General features: G+C 38.3%; 1 protein-coding gene across 6 annotated transcripts in view; it reads left to right on the top strand.

Moving 5' to 3' along the window:
- The window catches only part of HELQ (helicase, POLQ like), a 49466-nt gene that overhangs the window by 16953 nt on the left and 17060 nt on the right, over window positions 1-15453 (top strand). For 5 of the 6 annotated variants that reach the window (XM_055588964.1, XM_055588963.1, XM_055588962.1 and 2 more), the window contains 2 exons: window positions 1288-1527; window positions 15040-15181. In XM_055588964.1, coding sequence (XP_055444939.1) covers window positions 1288-1527; window positions 15040-15181 — 382 coding nt within the window. The remainder of the gene's footprint in view (window positions 1-1287; window positions 1528-15039; window positions 15182-15453) is intronic. The other variant, XM_055588965.1, reaches the window with a different exon arrangement.

Below are 15453 nucleotides of genomic sequence, written 5' to 3'. Positions count from 1 at the left end.
CTACCCCCCACAAAACCCTTCTCCATAGATCCATGTCTTATCTGGTCATTTACAAATAATGTCTCCCTTCTCTTAAAGTATAGGGTAATTGTCCTTAAGACTTAATTCCTTGAGAAGAATTTGTGCCTTTCAGGACCTCAAACTCTGACTGGAAAATAGTAACATAAAGTCTATAGCTCTCTACCCAGCTGTCACTTTTGGTTCTTGCACTGTTGACTCTCGACCACTTTCTGCCCCATTCTCCTTGTTTCCATGTCTCCTTGCCTCCCATTTCTCAGCTTCTTATGAAATTACTGAACTTGTGCATTTAGCACCAGCCAGAGCTGTCTGTGCTTTCCATGAAGCTTGCAGCAACAGTACAGGGCTGCGTGTATTATAGTTATATCTTAGACAATGGTTTTTGGGTTTCCCAGGTGGCACTAGTGGTAAAGAACACAGCTGCCAAAGCAGGAGACGTAAAAGAACACAGGTGTGATCCCTGGGTAGGGAAGATCCCCTGGAGGAGGGCATGACAACACACCCAAGTATTCTTGCCCAGAGAATCCCATGGACAGAGGAGACTGGCGGGCTACGGTCCATAGGGTCGCAAAGAGTTGGACATGACTGAAGCGACTTAGCACACACACAGGCTATATTTGTTTGCTACTGGTATTCAGAAGTTGTTGCTTTACAGTCAATTAGTAGTTAGTTGTACTTAGTCTTTCCTTTTTTTCTTTTCTAGAAAGGGATTGAGAAAAATAGGTGCTTCTAGGTAAGGAGGCATTGTAGGGTATTACTGAGGCTTCTGAAGTGCTAATATTTAGACAGTGTTTTACATATAATTCATATGCTTTAATAATATATATAATTTTTATCTTCAGAGAAGAAAATACATGACAAAGCAGTTCATCTTCACTGAAGATGTATTTTCTTGTGAAAAAAAAAATTGTAACTTCTAGAGCAGGTGTTTGAACCCAGCATTCATGAATTCATAGGAAGTACAGGATTGAACCTCAGGAAGTACAGAAACCCTCTGAAATTATATGCAAAGTGTTGTATTAATGTGAATATCTGTTTTTTCCCTTAGCTTTAAGCAGATTTTTCATAGGACTTTGTGATCCCCATATAGGCTGAGAGAAACTGCCTGTTAACAAAATCAGAATTACAATTCTAAGAACGTTTTATGTATTTAGGTCAATAAAAGTAACACGATTTTAAAAGGAGAATGTTTACATGTAGCTACTAAAATTAAAATGGTAGGTGCTCCTTCCCTATAAGATCAAGGGTTCCAACAGATCTTTTCCCTAGGGAATACCTGAAGCACAAAGAGAAAGAAAAACAGGAGGTGATTAAGAACTTGAAGAATGTCAGTGGTGGCAACTTGTGTCGCGTGTTAAAGCACACCATCCCATTTGGAGTTGCTTATCACCATAGTGGCTTAACCAGCGATGAAAGGAAGCTCTTGGAGGAGGCCTACTCCACAGGGGTCCTCTGCCTGTTCACCTGCACATCCACCCTCGCAGCAGGTGTTAACCTACCAGCGAGAAGGTAAGATACAAGTTATTGTCACTCAGGCTCCAAACTTTTCAGTTCCCAGCTTGCCAACAGGTTTGTTTTTTTTTAATTGTTTTATTCTTTCTCAGTAATGAATGTAGATTTATCAAATGTTTTCTTCAGCATTTGCTGAGTTGATTGTTTGGTTTATTTCCTTTAATATCTTAATGAAAAATGGCATTAGTAGATCTCGATCTCTCTCTTTTTAAATTTATATTTGGCCGTGTCTAGTCTTACTTGCCCCTCATGGCCTCTTTGTTGCAGCACGTGGGCTTCTCTCTAGTTGTGAGCAGGTTTCATTGCCCCACGGCAGGTGGGATCTTAGTTCTCCAGCCAGGGATCAAACCTGTGTCCCCTGCATTGGAAGACAGATTCTTAACCACTGGACCACCAGGGAATTCCCTTACTAGATCTCTTGCTAGTATTATTCCTTCTTTCTTTAGTCCTCTCCTTACCTGGTTTTGATATTAGGGTTTATTATTCTAGTTATGTAGAAACAGTTGGCAAGCTTTTGACCATTTTCTTTTTTAATCTGAAAAAGTTTATTTAACATAGAGATTTCCTTGACACCTTAGAGAACTCATCTGTGAAGACTTTTGAGTCTATTAATAGTATCTTTTTTTTTTTTCAGAGTAGATCCTTGGAGAAGGCAATGGCACCCCACTCCAGTACTCTTGCCTGGAAAATCCCATGGGGGGAGGAGCCTGGTAGGCTGCAGTCCATGGGGTCGCTAAGAGCCGGACACGACTGAGCAACTTCACTTTCACTTTTCACTTTCATGTATTGGAGAAGGAGATGGCACCCCACTCCAGTGTTCTTGCCTGGAGAATCCCAGGGACGGGGGACACTGGTGGGTTGCTGTCTATGGGGTTACACAGAGTCGGACACGACTGAAGTGACTTAGCAGCAGCAGCAGATCCTTGTTTACCTTTTTAGTTATTACCAAAGCTGTGGGCTTCTCTGTGGAGTTGATTTCCACTCTTAGTTATTGATGATGCTAAAATTTGTAACTTTTTTTTTTTTTTTTTTTTTCAAATAAATGGTCAATTTTTATAAATCATCCAAGAGCTTTAAACTATATATTTTATGTTGGGTGTGCACTTTTATGTATCTCAATGAGATCACAGTTATTAGTCATGTTATCAGCTCCTCTGTTTTCTCTGTGATTCTTTGATCTATCAGTTCCAGAGACATATGTTAGTTTTCTACTGTAATTATGGAGTTATCAACTTCTCCTCTTTACATTTTTACAATTTTTTGCTTTGTATTTTACAACTATTTAGGTATATAAAAGTTTACTCCAAATATCCTATGGCTGAATTACACCTTTTATCAATAGAATAAGTCCTTGTTTTCCTCAGAATGACTTTATTTTGAACACTAGAACTGTATTTTTTTTTGCCAACTATATCTTTTTCTATTCTTTTGTTTTCAAACTCTGTCACTTAGGAAGTATTCCATTTTTTCAAACAATTGTTGAAATAAAAAAGAAAGTTACATATTTTATTTCTCTTGTTAGCAATGGTTACTCTTAAAAAGTGGTAATCAAATGTGTTTTTCTATGATTTTAGAATTGATAACTGTATCCTCTGCTCAACATTACAAGAGTCTTAGCATTTGTATATTTTTTCTACTCTGTCTTGTGTATTGTTGCAGTTACCTAAAATGTTAGATCTGTATTTTTAATTTCTCTCATTTAAAAAAAATTTATTTATCTTTAATTGAAGGACAATTGCGTTACAGTGTTGTGTTGGTTTCTACCAAACAACTTCCCTCATCTTATAATCAATAATTATTTAAACTTACCAATAAATCATACTTGTGTGGGTTTTTTGTTTTGTTTTGCCTACCACTGCCCCTTGTATCAAACATCTGCCTTCTGTGATCCATTTTTTATTTTGCCATCTTTGGGTAATTTTTAGATGATGCATTGGAAATAAAAATTTTTGAACCTTTGCATAGTTGAAGCTATCTTTAGTTTAGCCTCACACTTGAACACCTCGCAGCAAACAAAATTCTAGGTTCTGTGTTTTCCCTTAGGAGCCTTTGTAGTATTCTTCTATGTCTTTAAGGAACTAGTGGTGGACATTTTCGTTTTTACATAGGCTTGCTGTTTTCCCTCTCCAGAAGCTTGTAGGCTTTTCTCTTTAACCTCAGTTCAGTTCAGTTCCTCAGTTGTGTCCATGAACCGCAACACACCAGGCCTCCCTGTCCATCACCAACTCCTGGAATCCACCCAAACCCATGTCCATTGAGTCAGTGATGCCATCCAACCATCTCATCCTCTGTCGTCCCCCTTTCCTCCTGCCTTCAGTCTTTCCCAGCATCAGGGTCTTTTCAAATGAGTCAGCTCTTCGCATCAGATGGCCAAAGTATTGGAGTTTCAGCTTTAGCATCAGTCCTACCAATGAACGCCCAGGACTGATCTCCTTTAGGATGGACTGGTTGGATCTCCTTGCAGTTCAAGGGACTCTCAAGAGTCTTCTCCAACACCACAGTTCAAAAGCATCAATTCTTCGGCACTTAGCTTTCTTTATAGTCCAACTCTCACATTCATACATGACCAGTGGAAAAACCATAGCCTTGACTAGACGGACCTTTGCTGGCAAAGTAATGTCTCTGCTTTTTAATATGCTGTCTAGGTTGGTCATAATTTTCCTTCCAAGGAGTAAGCGTCTTTTAATTTCATGGCTTCAATCACCATCTGCACTGATTTTGGAGCCCAACAAAATAAAGTCAGCCACTGTTTCCACTGTTTCCCTATCTATTTGCCATGAAGTGATAGGACCAGATGCCATGATCTTCATTTTCTGAATGTTGAGCTTTAAGCCAACTTTTTCACTCTCCTCTTTCACTTTCATCAAGAGGCTCTTTAGTTCTTCTTCACTTTCTGCCATAAGGGTGGTGTCATCAGCATATCTGAAGTTATTGATATTTCTCCCGGCAATCTTGATTCCAGCTTGTGCTTCTTCCACCCCAGCATTTCTCATGATTAATTCTGCATATAAGTTAAATAAGCAGGGTGACAATATACAGCCTTGACGTACTCCTTTACCTCAACATTTTGTAATGTGTTTGCTCAGTTGCATCCAATTCTTCACAACCACGTGGACTGTAGCCTACCAGACTCCTCTATCCTTGGGATTTCCCAGGCAAGGATACCAGAGTGGGTTGTCGTTTCCTCCTCCAGGAGATCTTCCTGATTCAGGGGTTAAGCCACATCTCTTGTGTCTCCTGCCTTGGCAGGCAGATTCTTTACCACTGGACCACCAAAAAGTCCCTAGCTACTTCTGATTCATAGAGCTTAGCCATTGGGTACGTGTTCAGTCTAAAGTTTTATGCCTTTCTTCATCTTAGAGTAATTATTTTCAGTTATTTCTTATATTGTTTCTTTCCTTCCATTTTCTCTGTTTCTCTGCTTTTATAACTTCAGTTAGACAATTAAATTGGTCATTCATTTCTCATAACTTGTCTTACACGTTTTTCAGTCTATATGAGTTATGTAACTGCTTTACTTTCTATATTACAAAATCAGTTTTTAATTATATCCCACTAACTATATTCATTCATTATTCAGTTCTTCAGTTGAATTGTTTAAATGAATTAATTTTTTATTTCTAAGAATTCTCTTCTTTTATTGTTCTTTCTTTTTTTTTTTTTTTTTTTTTTTTTTTAATTTTATTTTATTTTTAAACTTTACATAACTGTATTAGATTTGCCAAATATCAAAATGAATCCGCCACAGGTATACATGTGTTCCCCATCCTGAACCCTCCTCCCTCCTCCCTCCCCATTCCATCCCTCTGGGTCGTCCCAGTGCACCAGCCCCAAGCATCCAGTATCGTGCATCGAACCTGGACTGGCAACTCATTTCATACATGATATTTACATGTTTCAATGCCATTCTCCCAAATCTTCCCACCCTCTCCCTCTCCCACAGAGTCCATAAGACTGTTCTATACATCAGTGTCTCTTTTGCTGTCTCGTACACAGGGTTATTGTTACCATCTTTCTAAATTCCATATATATGTGTTAGTATACTGTATTGGTGTTTTTCTTTCTGGCTTACTTCACTCTGTATAATAGGCTCCAGTTTCATCCACCTCATTAGAACTGATTCAAATGTATTCTTTTTAATGGCTGAATAATACTCCATTGTGTATATGTACCACAGCTTTCTTATCCATTCATCTGCTGATGGACATCTAGGTTGCTTCCATGTCCTGGCTATTATAAACAGTGCTGCGATGAACATTGGGGTACTCGTGTCTCTTTCCCTTCTGGTTTTCTCAGTGTGTATGCCCAGCAGTGGGATTGCTGGATCATAAGGCATGTCTATTTCCAGTTTTTTAAGGAATCTCCACACTGTTCTCCATAGTGGCTGTACTAGTTTGCATTCCCACCAACAGTGTAAGAGGGTTCCCTTTTCTCCACACCCTCTCCAGCATTTATTACTTGTAGACTTTTGGATTGCAGCCATTCTGACTGGTGTGAAATGGTACCTCATAGTGGTTTTGATTTGCATTTCTCTGATAATGAGTGATGTTGAGCATCTTTTCATGTGTTTGTTAGCCATCTTTATGTCTTCTTTGGAGAAATGTCTATTTAGTTCTTTGGCCCATTTTTTGATTGGGTCATTTATTTTTCTGGAGTTGAGCTGTAGGAGTTGCTTGTATATTCTCGAGATTAGTTGTTTGTCAGTTGCTTCATTTGCTATTATCTTCTCCCATTCTGAAGGCTGTCTTTTCACCTTGCTCATAGTTTCCTTTGATGTGCAGAAGCTTTTAAGGTTAATTAGGTCCCATTTGTTTATTTTTGCTTTTATTTCCAATATTCTGGGAGGTGGGTCATAGAGGATCCTGCTGTGATGTATGTCAGAGAGTGTTTTGCCTATGTTCTCCTCTAGGAGTTTTATAGTTTCTGGTCTTACGTTTAGATCTTTAATCCATTTTGAGTTTATTTTTGTGTATGGTGTTAGAAAGTGTTCTAGTTTCATTCTTTTACAAGTGGTTGACCAGAGTTCCCAGCACCACTTGTTAAAGAGATTGTCTTTAATCCATTGTATATTCTTGCCTCCTTTGTCGAAGATAAGGTGTCCATATGTGCGTGGATTTATCTCTGGGCTTTCTATTTTGTTCCATTGATCTATATTTCTGTCTTTGTGCCAGTACCATACTGTCTTGATAACTGTGGCTTTGTAGTAGAGCCTGAAGTCAGGTAGGTTGATTCCTCCAGTTCCATTCTTCTTTCTCAAGATCGCTTTGGCTATTCGAGGTTTTTTGTTTTTCCATACAAATTGTGAAATTATTTGTTCTAGCTCTGTGAAGAATGCTGTTGGTAGCTTGATAGGGATTGCATTGAATCTATAGATTGCTTTGGGTAGTATACTCATTTTCACTACATTGATTCTTCCAATCCATGAACATGGTATATTTCTCCATCTGTTAGTGTCCTCTTTGATTTCTTTCACCAGTGTTTTATAGTTTTCTATATATAGGTCTTTAGATTCTTTAGGTAGATATATTCCTAAGTATTTTATTCTTTCCGTTGCAATGGTGAATGGAATTGTTTCCTTAATTTCTCTTTCTGTTTTCTCATTATTAGTGTATAGGAATGCAAGGGATTTCTGTGTGTTGATTTTATATCCTGCAACTTTACTATAGTCATTGATTAGTTCTAGTAATTTTCTGGTGGAGTCTTTAGGGTTTTCTATGTAGAGGATCATGTCATCTGCAAACAGTGAGAGCTTTACTTCTTCTTTTCCAATTTGGATTCCTTTTATTTCTTTTTCTGCTCTGATTGCTGTGGCCAAAACTTCCAAAACTATGTTGAATAGTAATGGTGAAAGTGGGCACCCTTGTCTTGTTCCTGACTTTAGAGGAAATGCTTTCAATTTTTCACCATTGAGGATAATGTTTGCTGTGGGTTTGTCATATATAGCTTTGATTATGTTGAGGTAGGTTCCTTCTATTCCTGCTTTCTGGAGAGTTTTGATCATAAATGGATGTTGAATTTTGTCAAAGGCTTTCTCTGCATCTATTGAGATAATCATATGGTTTTTATTTTTCAATTTGTTAATGTGGTGTATTACATTGATTGATTTGCGGATATTGAAGAATCCTTGCATCCCTGGGATAAAGCCCACTTGGTCATGGTGTATGATCTTTTTAATGTGTTGTTGGATTCTGATTGCTAGAATTTTGTTAAGGATTTTTGCATCTATGTTCATCAGTGATATTGGCCTGTAGTTTTCTTTTTTTGTGGGATCTTTGTCAGGTTTTGGTATTAGGGTGATGGTGGCCTCATAGAATGAGTTTGGAAGTTTACCATCCTCTGCAATTTTCTGGAAGAGTTTGAGCAGGATAGGTGTTAGCTCTTCTCTAAATTTTTGGTAGAATTCAGCTGTGAAGCCGTCTGGACCTGGGCTTTTGTTTGCTGGAAGATTTTTGATTACAGTTTCAATTTCCGTGCTTGTGATGGGTCTGTTAAGATTTTCTATTTCTTCCTGATCGAGTTTTGGAAAGTTGTACTTTTCTAAGAATTTGTCCATTTCTTCCTCGTTGTCCATTTTATTGGCATATAATTGTTGATAGTAGTCTCTTATGATCCTTTGTATTTCTGTGTTGTCTGTTGTGATCTCTCCATTTTCATTTCTAATTTTATTGATTTGATTTTTCTCCCTTTGTTTCTTGATGAGTCTGGCTAATGGTTTGTCAATTTTATTTATCCTTTCAAAGAACCAGCTTTTGGTTTTGTTGATTTTTGCTATGGTCTCTTTTGTTTCTTTTGCATTTATTTCTGCTCTAATTTTTAAGATTTCTTTCCTTCTACTAACCCTGGGGTTCTTCATTTCTTCCTTTTCTAGTTGCTTTAGGTGTAGAGTTAGGTTATTTATTTGACTTTTTTCTTGTTTCTTGAGGTGTGCCTGTATTGCTATGAACTTTCCCCTTAGGACTGCTTTTACCGTGTCCCACAGGTTTTGGGTTGTTGTGTTTTCATTTTCATTCGTTTCCATGCAAATTTTGATTTCTTTTTTGATTTCTTCTGTGATTTGTTGGTTATTCAGCAGCGTGTTGTTCAGCCTCCATATGTTGGATTTTTTAATAGTTTTTCTCCTGTAATTGAGATCTAATCTTACTGCATTGTGGTCAGAAAAGATGCTTGGAATGATTTCTATTTTTTTGAATTTACCAAGGCTAGCTTTATGGCCCAGGATGTGATCTATCCTGGAGAAGGTTCCATGTGCGCTTGAGAAGAAGGTGAAATTCATTGTTTTGGGATGAAATGTCCTATAGATATCAATTAGGTCTAACTGGTCTATTGTATCATTTAAAGTTTGTGTTTCCTTGTTAATTTTCTGTTTAGTTGATCTATCCATAGGTGTGAGTGGGGTATTAAAGTCTCCCACTATTATTGTGTTATTGTTAATTTCTTCTTTCATACTTGTTAGCATTTGTCTTACATACTGCGGTGCTCCCGTGTTGGGTGCATATATATTTATAATTGTTATATCTTCTTCTTGGATTGATCCTTTGATCATTATGTAGTGACCATCTTTGTCTCTTTTCACAGTCTTTGTTTTAAAGTCTATTTTATCTGATATGAGTATTGCTACTCCTGCTTTCTTTTGGTCCCTATTCGCATGGAAAATCTTTTTCCAGCCCTTCACTTTCAGTCTGTATGTGTCCCCTGTTTTGAGGTGGGTCTCTTGTAGACAACATATGCAGGGGTCTTGTTTTTGTATCCATTCAGCCAGTCTTTGTCTTTTGGTTGGGGCATTCAACCCATTTACGTTTAAGGTAATTACTGATAAGTATGACCCCGTTGCCATTTACTTTATTGTTTTGGGTTCGAATTTATACACAATTTTTGTGTTTCCTGTCTAGAGAATATCCTTTAGTATTTGTTGGAGAGCTGGTTTGGTGGTGCAGAATTCTCTCAGCTTTTGCTTGTCTGAAAAGCTTTTGATTTCTCCTTCATACTTGAATGAGATCCTTGCTGGGTACAATAATCTGGGCTGTAGATTATTTTCTTTCATCATTTTAAGTATGTCTTGCCATTCCCTCCTGGCTTGAAGAGTTTCTATTGAAAGATCAGCTGTTATCCTTATGGGAATTCCCTTGTGTGTTATTTGTTGTTTTTCCCTTGCTGCTTTTAATATTTGTTCTTTGTGTTTGATCTTTGTTAATTTGATTACTATGTGTCTTGGGGTGTTTCGCCTTGGGTTTATCCTATTTGGGACTCTCTGGGTTTCTTGGACTTGGGTGATTATTTCCTTCCCCATTTTAGGGAAGTTTTCAACTATTATCTCCTCAAGTATTTTCTCATGGTCTTTCTTTTTGTCTTCTTCTTCTGGGACCCCTATGATTCGAATGTTGTAGCGTTTAATATTGTCCTGGAGGTCTCTGAGATTGTCCTCATTTCTTTTAATTCGTTTTTCTTTTATCCTCTCTGATTCATTTATTTCTACCATTCTATCTTCTAATTCACTAATCCTATCTTCTGCCTCTGTTATTCTACTATTTGTTGCCTCCAGAGTGTTTTTAATTTCACTTATTGCATTATTCATTATATATTGACTCTTTTTTATTTCTTCTAAGTCCTTGTTAAACCTTTCTTGCATCTTCTCAATCCTTGCCTCCAGGCTATTTATCTGTGATTCCATTTTAATTTCAAGATTTTGGATCAATTTCACTATCATTATTCGGAATTCTTTATCAGGTAGATTCCCTATCTCTTCCTCTTTGGTTTGGTTTGGTGGGCATTTATCCTGTTCCTTTATCTGCTGGCTATTCCTCTGTCTCTTCATCTTGTTTAAATTGCTGAGTTTGGGGTGTCCTTTCTGTATTCTGGCAGTTTGTGGAGTTCTCTTTATTGTGGCGTTTCCTCGCTGTGTGTGGGTTTGTACAGGTGGCTTGTCAAGGTTTCCTGGTTAGGGAAGCTTGTGTCGATGTTCTGGTGGATGGAGCTGTATTTCTTCTCTCTGGAGTGTAATGAAATGTCCAGTAATGAGTTATGAGATGTCTATGGTTTTGGGGTGACTTTGGGCAGCCTGTATCTTGAAGCTCAGGGCTGTGTTCCTTTGTTGCTGGAGAATTTGCTTGTTATGTCTTTCCCTGGAACTTGTTGGCCCTTGTGTGGTGCTTGGTTTCAGTGTCGGTATGGAGGCGTTTGATGAGCTCCTGTCAATTAATGTTCCTTGGAGTCAGGAGTTCCCTGGAGTCAGGGATTGGACTTAAGCCTCCTACTTCCAGTTATCGGTCTTAATTTTACAGTAGTTTCAAAACTTCTCCTTCTATACAGCACCACTGATAAAACATCTACGTTAAAGATGAAAAGTTTCTCTACTGTGAGGGTCACTCAGAGAGGTTCACAGCGTTACATGGAGAAGAGAAGAGGGAGGAGGGAGTTAGAGGTGACCCAAATGAGATGAGGTGGAATCAATAGTGGAGAGAGTGGGCTAGCCAGTAGTCACTTCCTTATGTGCACTCCACAACTGGACCACTCAGAGATGTTCACGGAGTTATACAGGGAAGAGAAGAAGGAGGCAGGAGACAGAGGTGGCCAGAAGGATAAAAGGGGGAAATGAAAAGGCGGGAGACAGATCCAGCCAGTAATCAGTTCCTTAAGTGTTCTCCACCGTCTGGAACACACAGAAATTCACAGAGTTGGGTAGAGTAGAGAGGGGTTAGGGAGGAGATACAGGTGACCTGGTGGAGAAAATGGAGAGTCCAAAGGGAGAGAGAGCAGTCAAGCCAGTAATCTCGTACACTAGTGAAAAATGGGTCCTGAAGATTGGGTTCTTAAAGGTACAAAATTGGTAACAAATACATAAAAACAAAAATTAGAAATTAGAGTAGAGTTTGGAATTTCAAAAATGCGATGTTAATGAAAAGGAGAAGGAAAAGAAAGAGAGAAAAAACGAACAAAGAAAAACAAACAAGGTCGTGAAAGTAATAAAGAAACTACAGGTACAAAATTGATAACTAATACCAGACAGCAAAAATTAAAAATCCAGAGTAGAGTTTGGAATTTCAAAAATACAACGTTAAAAAAAAAAAAAAAAAAAAAGAAGAAGAAGAAGAAAAATAAAGAGAGAAAACAAACAAACCAACAAAAACAATGTCGCAAAAATTATAAAGAAAATACAGGTACAAAATTGATATCAAATACCAAAAAGCATAAATTAAAAATCTTGAGTAGAGTTTGGAATTGCAGATATACGATGTTATATAAAAGAAGAAGAGAAAGAAACAGAGGAAAAAAAAAAGTCACAGCAATTATGAAAAAAACTATAGGTACAAAATTGATAACATATATCAAAAGGCTAAAATTAAAAATCTAGAGTAGAGTTTGGAATTTCAAAAATGCAATGTTAAAGAAAAGAAGAAAAAGAAAAAAGAAAAAAAAAAAAAAAAAAACACGGTCAAAAAATTATAAAATATATATATGAAGTTTGCTGAAGAAGAAAAAAAAAAATAGGGTCTTTTTTTTTTTTTTTGCAAAGTAATAGTTATAAAAGTGAAAATTAAAGGACAATAGAGGACTTAAAAAAATTTTTTTTAATTAAAAAAAAAAAAAAAAGAAAGAAAGAAAGATTGATCGTAAAAATAGTAAAAATATATCTAGGTCTTTCTCTGGTTTTGTTGTGAGTATTGTGGGTTCAGTTCATTTTTGGCAGTTCCTTAGTCCGACTTATATTTCTCAAGATCTATAGGCCCCTTCCTATGTAATCCGTAGTAACCACAGGGTTTTAATCTATGGCCTGTAGCTTCCAAGGCGTTTCCCTCTGTTAGAGCTTCTTCTGTTTGCTGGTCTCTTCAGTGTCTGGTTCCCGCCCTGACACAAAGGGGACGGTGGAGGACCCTATTTTTTTTTTTTTTTTTTTTTAATTTAGGCTCACTTGTTCAGCCGCGCTGTGGGGAGGGAGGGAGGGATGCTGCAAACAGATAACACTGGCGTGCGCTCGAAGTGCCTCGGCCACACTGGGTCTGCCCCCGCTCACGGCGCGTGTAACCTCCCTGCCCACACTGCTTGGGCTCTAGGTTGTTCCGCCGGGAACAATCAGAGGCCGGCCCTGGACTGAGCTCCCAGGTCCAAGCCGCTCAGGTTCAGGCACTCGGGTAGTCCTCAGAGGCGCAGACTCGGTTGGGCCTGCGTTTTGTGTTCTTCCCAGGTCGAGCAGCTCAGGCGATGAGGTGCTTGGCGGGCGCCAATGCTGCGACTTATCGCCTCCCCGCCACTCGGTTATCTGGGTGTAAAACCGGCGCACCTTCTCAGGCAGATGTTGACCGTCCAGACCCCCAAGAAGTTTTAGTTAGCAAAGAAGCCTGCTTACAGTTTTATAGATAGTGTCTCTCTGGGGCTGCGATTGCCCCCTTCCGGCTCTGGTTGCCTGTCACCGGAGGGGGAGGTCTGCAGCCGGCTATCTCTGTTCAGTCCTTTGTTCTGTGCGCGGGCCTGGCGGTGTCTTAGGTTAGGGCTGGCTTTTCGCGTGGTAGATATCCCACAGTCTGGTTTGCTAGCCCAAATTATTTCGCTCAGATAGCGCTCAGGACATTCGGCCCGATTCTTACTCTAAGGGACACAGCCCGTGCCGCACTTCCCTGCCCAGCCCCCGCTTGCTAATGCCGTGTGCAGGCATCTGCGCTGCTTCTCCGCTAGGGGAGTTCCCGTAGGGCTCACAATCCGCGATTTTTAATTGTTTATTTTTTTTTTTTTCCCCTCCCTTTTATGTTGCCCTCTGTGCTTCCAAAGCTCGGCACAGATTCGGCAGTGAGAGGGTTTCCTGGTGTTTGGAAACTTCTCTCTTTTTAAGACTCCCTTCCCGGGACGGAACTCCGTCCCTCCCTCTTTTGTCTCTTTTTTTGTCTTTTATATTTTTTCCCTACCTCCTTTCGAAGAGTTGGGCTGCTTTTCTGGGTGCCTGATGTCCTCTGCCGGCATTCGGAAGTTGTTTTGTGGAATTTACTCGATGTTTAAATGCTCTTTTGATGAATTTGTGGGGGAGAAAGTGTTCTCCCCGTCCTACTCCTCCGCCATCTTGGCTCCTCCCTCTATTGTTCTTTCTTTATAGTACTCTGTTCTTCTATAAATACAGTACCCTCCAGAATTTTCTGTGCATACTAATTCAATTTTTTAAAGTTCTTTTCTGTTCCCTGTATTATCTGTCTCTGTCAGATGTATATTCTATATGTTCTCATTGTTTTTCTTCTGTGTCATTTGTTTTCTTCATGTATTCAATAATCTTGTCTGTCCATTGAGATTTATAAATAAAGGAGTTGGTTGAATAGTTTAGGTAAATAGCACAGGTTTTCTCTTACCTTTGAACAGGAAAGCTGGCAATAGACGTCTGTATATATAAAGAGGATTGAAATCACCATGTTGTAGGTCAAAAACAGTTGAAATCTGCAATTTTATGTAGTTGACAATAGAAATTCATAAATAAATATGCATATGTTAGTGGCCTGTGCTCAGATTTTTCATTTATGGAGTATCAAATCAAAAACCTTTGGAGATTATTGCTATAGTGGATTGATCATAAGCTTTGCAGCTAAGCAGACTTAAGCTCAAATTATGGTTCTGTTAATTACTAATCTTGTTGGTTTTTATAAGCTATTTATCTGTGCTTCAGTCAACCACTTTGTAAAGGAAAATTAAAGTACATAAGAATATTATCACCACAAATTTTGTAAGATTACAGATAATGTACATAAAGAACCTAGGACATCATAACATAGATTACTGGTAAGTAGTAGTTATGTATTATTTGGAGTTAATATGTCACTAAATTGAATATCATATAAAAATAATGAAATGAAGCATTTAAAAATAGATGCACGTGTGTACCCCAATGTTCATCGCAGCACTGTTTATAATAGCCAGGACATGGAAGCAACCTAGATGTCCATCAGCAGATGAATGGATAAGAAAGCTGTGGTACATATACACAATAGAGTATTACTCAGCCATTAAAAAGAATACATTTGAATCAGTTCTAATGAGGTGGATGAAACTGGAGCCTATTATACAGAGTGAAGTAAGCCAGAAAGAAAAACACCAATACAGTATACTAACGCATATATATGGAATTTAGAAAGATGGTAACAATAACCCTGTGTTCGAGACAGCAAAAGAGACACTGATGTATAGAACAGTCTTATGGACTCTGAGAGAGAGGGAGAGGGTGGGAAGATTTGGGAGAATGGCATTGAAACATGTAAAATATCATGTATGAAACGAGTTGCCAGTCCAGGTTCGATGCACGATACTGGATGCTTGGGGCTGGTGCACTGGGATGACCCAGAGGGATGGAATGGGGAGGGAGGAGGGAAGAGGGTTCAGGATGGGGAACACATGTATACCTGTGGCGGATTCATTTTGATATTTGGCAAAACTAATACAATTATGTAAAGTTTAAAAATAAAATAAAATTAAAAAAAATAAAAATAGATGCTAATGGTATAGATCTAATACCACTTGTAATTAATTTTATCAATTCCATAGAGTTATACTAAGAGCACCCTACGTCGCTAAGGAATTTTTAAAGAGGAATCAGTATAAACAGATGATTGGCAGAGCTGGCCGTGCTGGAATAGATTCTGTTGGGGAGAGTATCCTTATATTGCAAGAAAGAGACAAGCAACAGGTAATAATCTGGTTGCTAGTTGGTTGTTTTGTTGTCTTTTCTCAGTCTTTAATTTCGCCCTTTGATATCATCTTTTAAAAATTAATTATTAATATTCCTTTGAATAATGTTTCCTTCTTCTCTGTGATTAAGCATTAGAAAGAGTAGCTTGAATAGTTCTGTGTTTCACTGAAAAGTATTTCCCCTATCTTCTTCCATGTTCATGTGGATACCTGCTAAATTCTTATTTTTTTGTCTCTCTGTTTTTTCTGTCTCCCAACCTCCACAAGATC

The sequence above is a fragment of the Bubalus kerabau genome, chromosome 7, assembly GCF_029407905.1.
Source record: "Bubalus kerabau isolate K-KA32 ecotype Philippines breed swamp buffalo chromosome 7, PCC_UOA_SB_1v2, whole genome shotgun sequence".
NCBI classification, from domain to species: domain Eukaryota; kingdom Metazoa; phylum Chordata; class Mammalia; order Artiodactyla; family Bovidae; genus Bubalus; species Bubalus kerabau.
The sequence above is the reverse complement of the archived record's forward strand: the minus strand, read 5'-3'. Positions and strand labels throughout refer to the sequence as shown.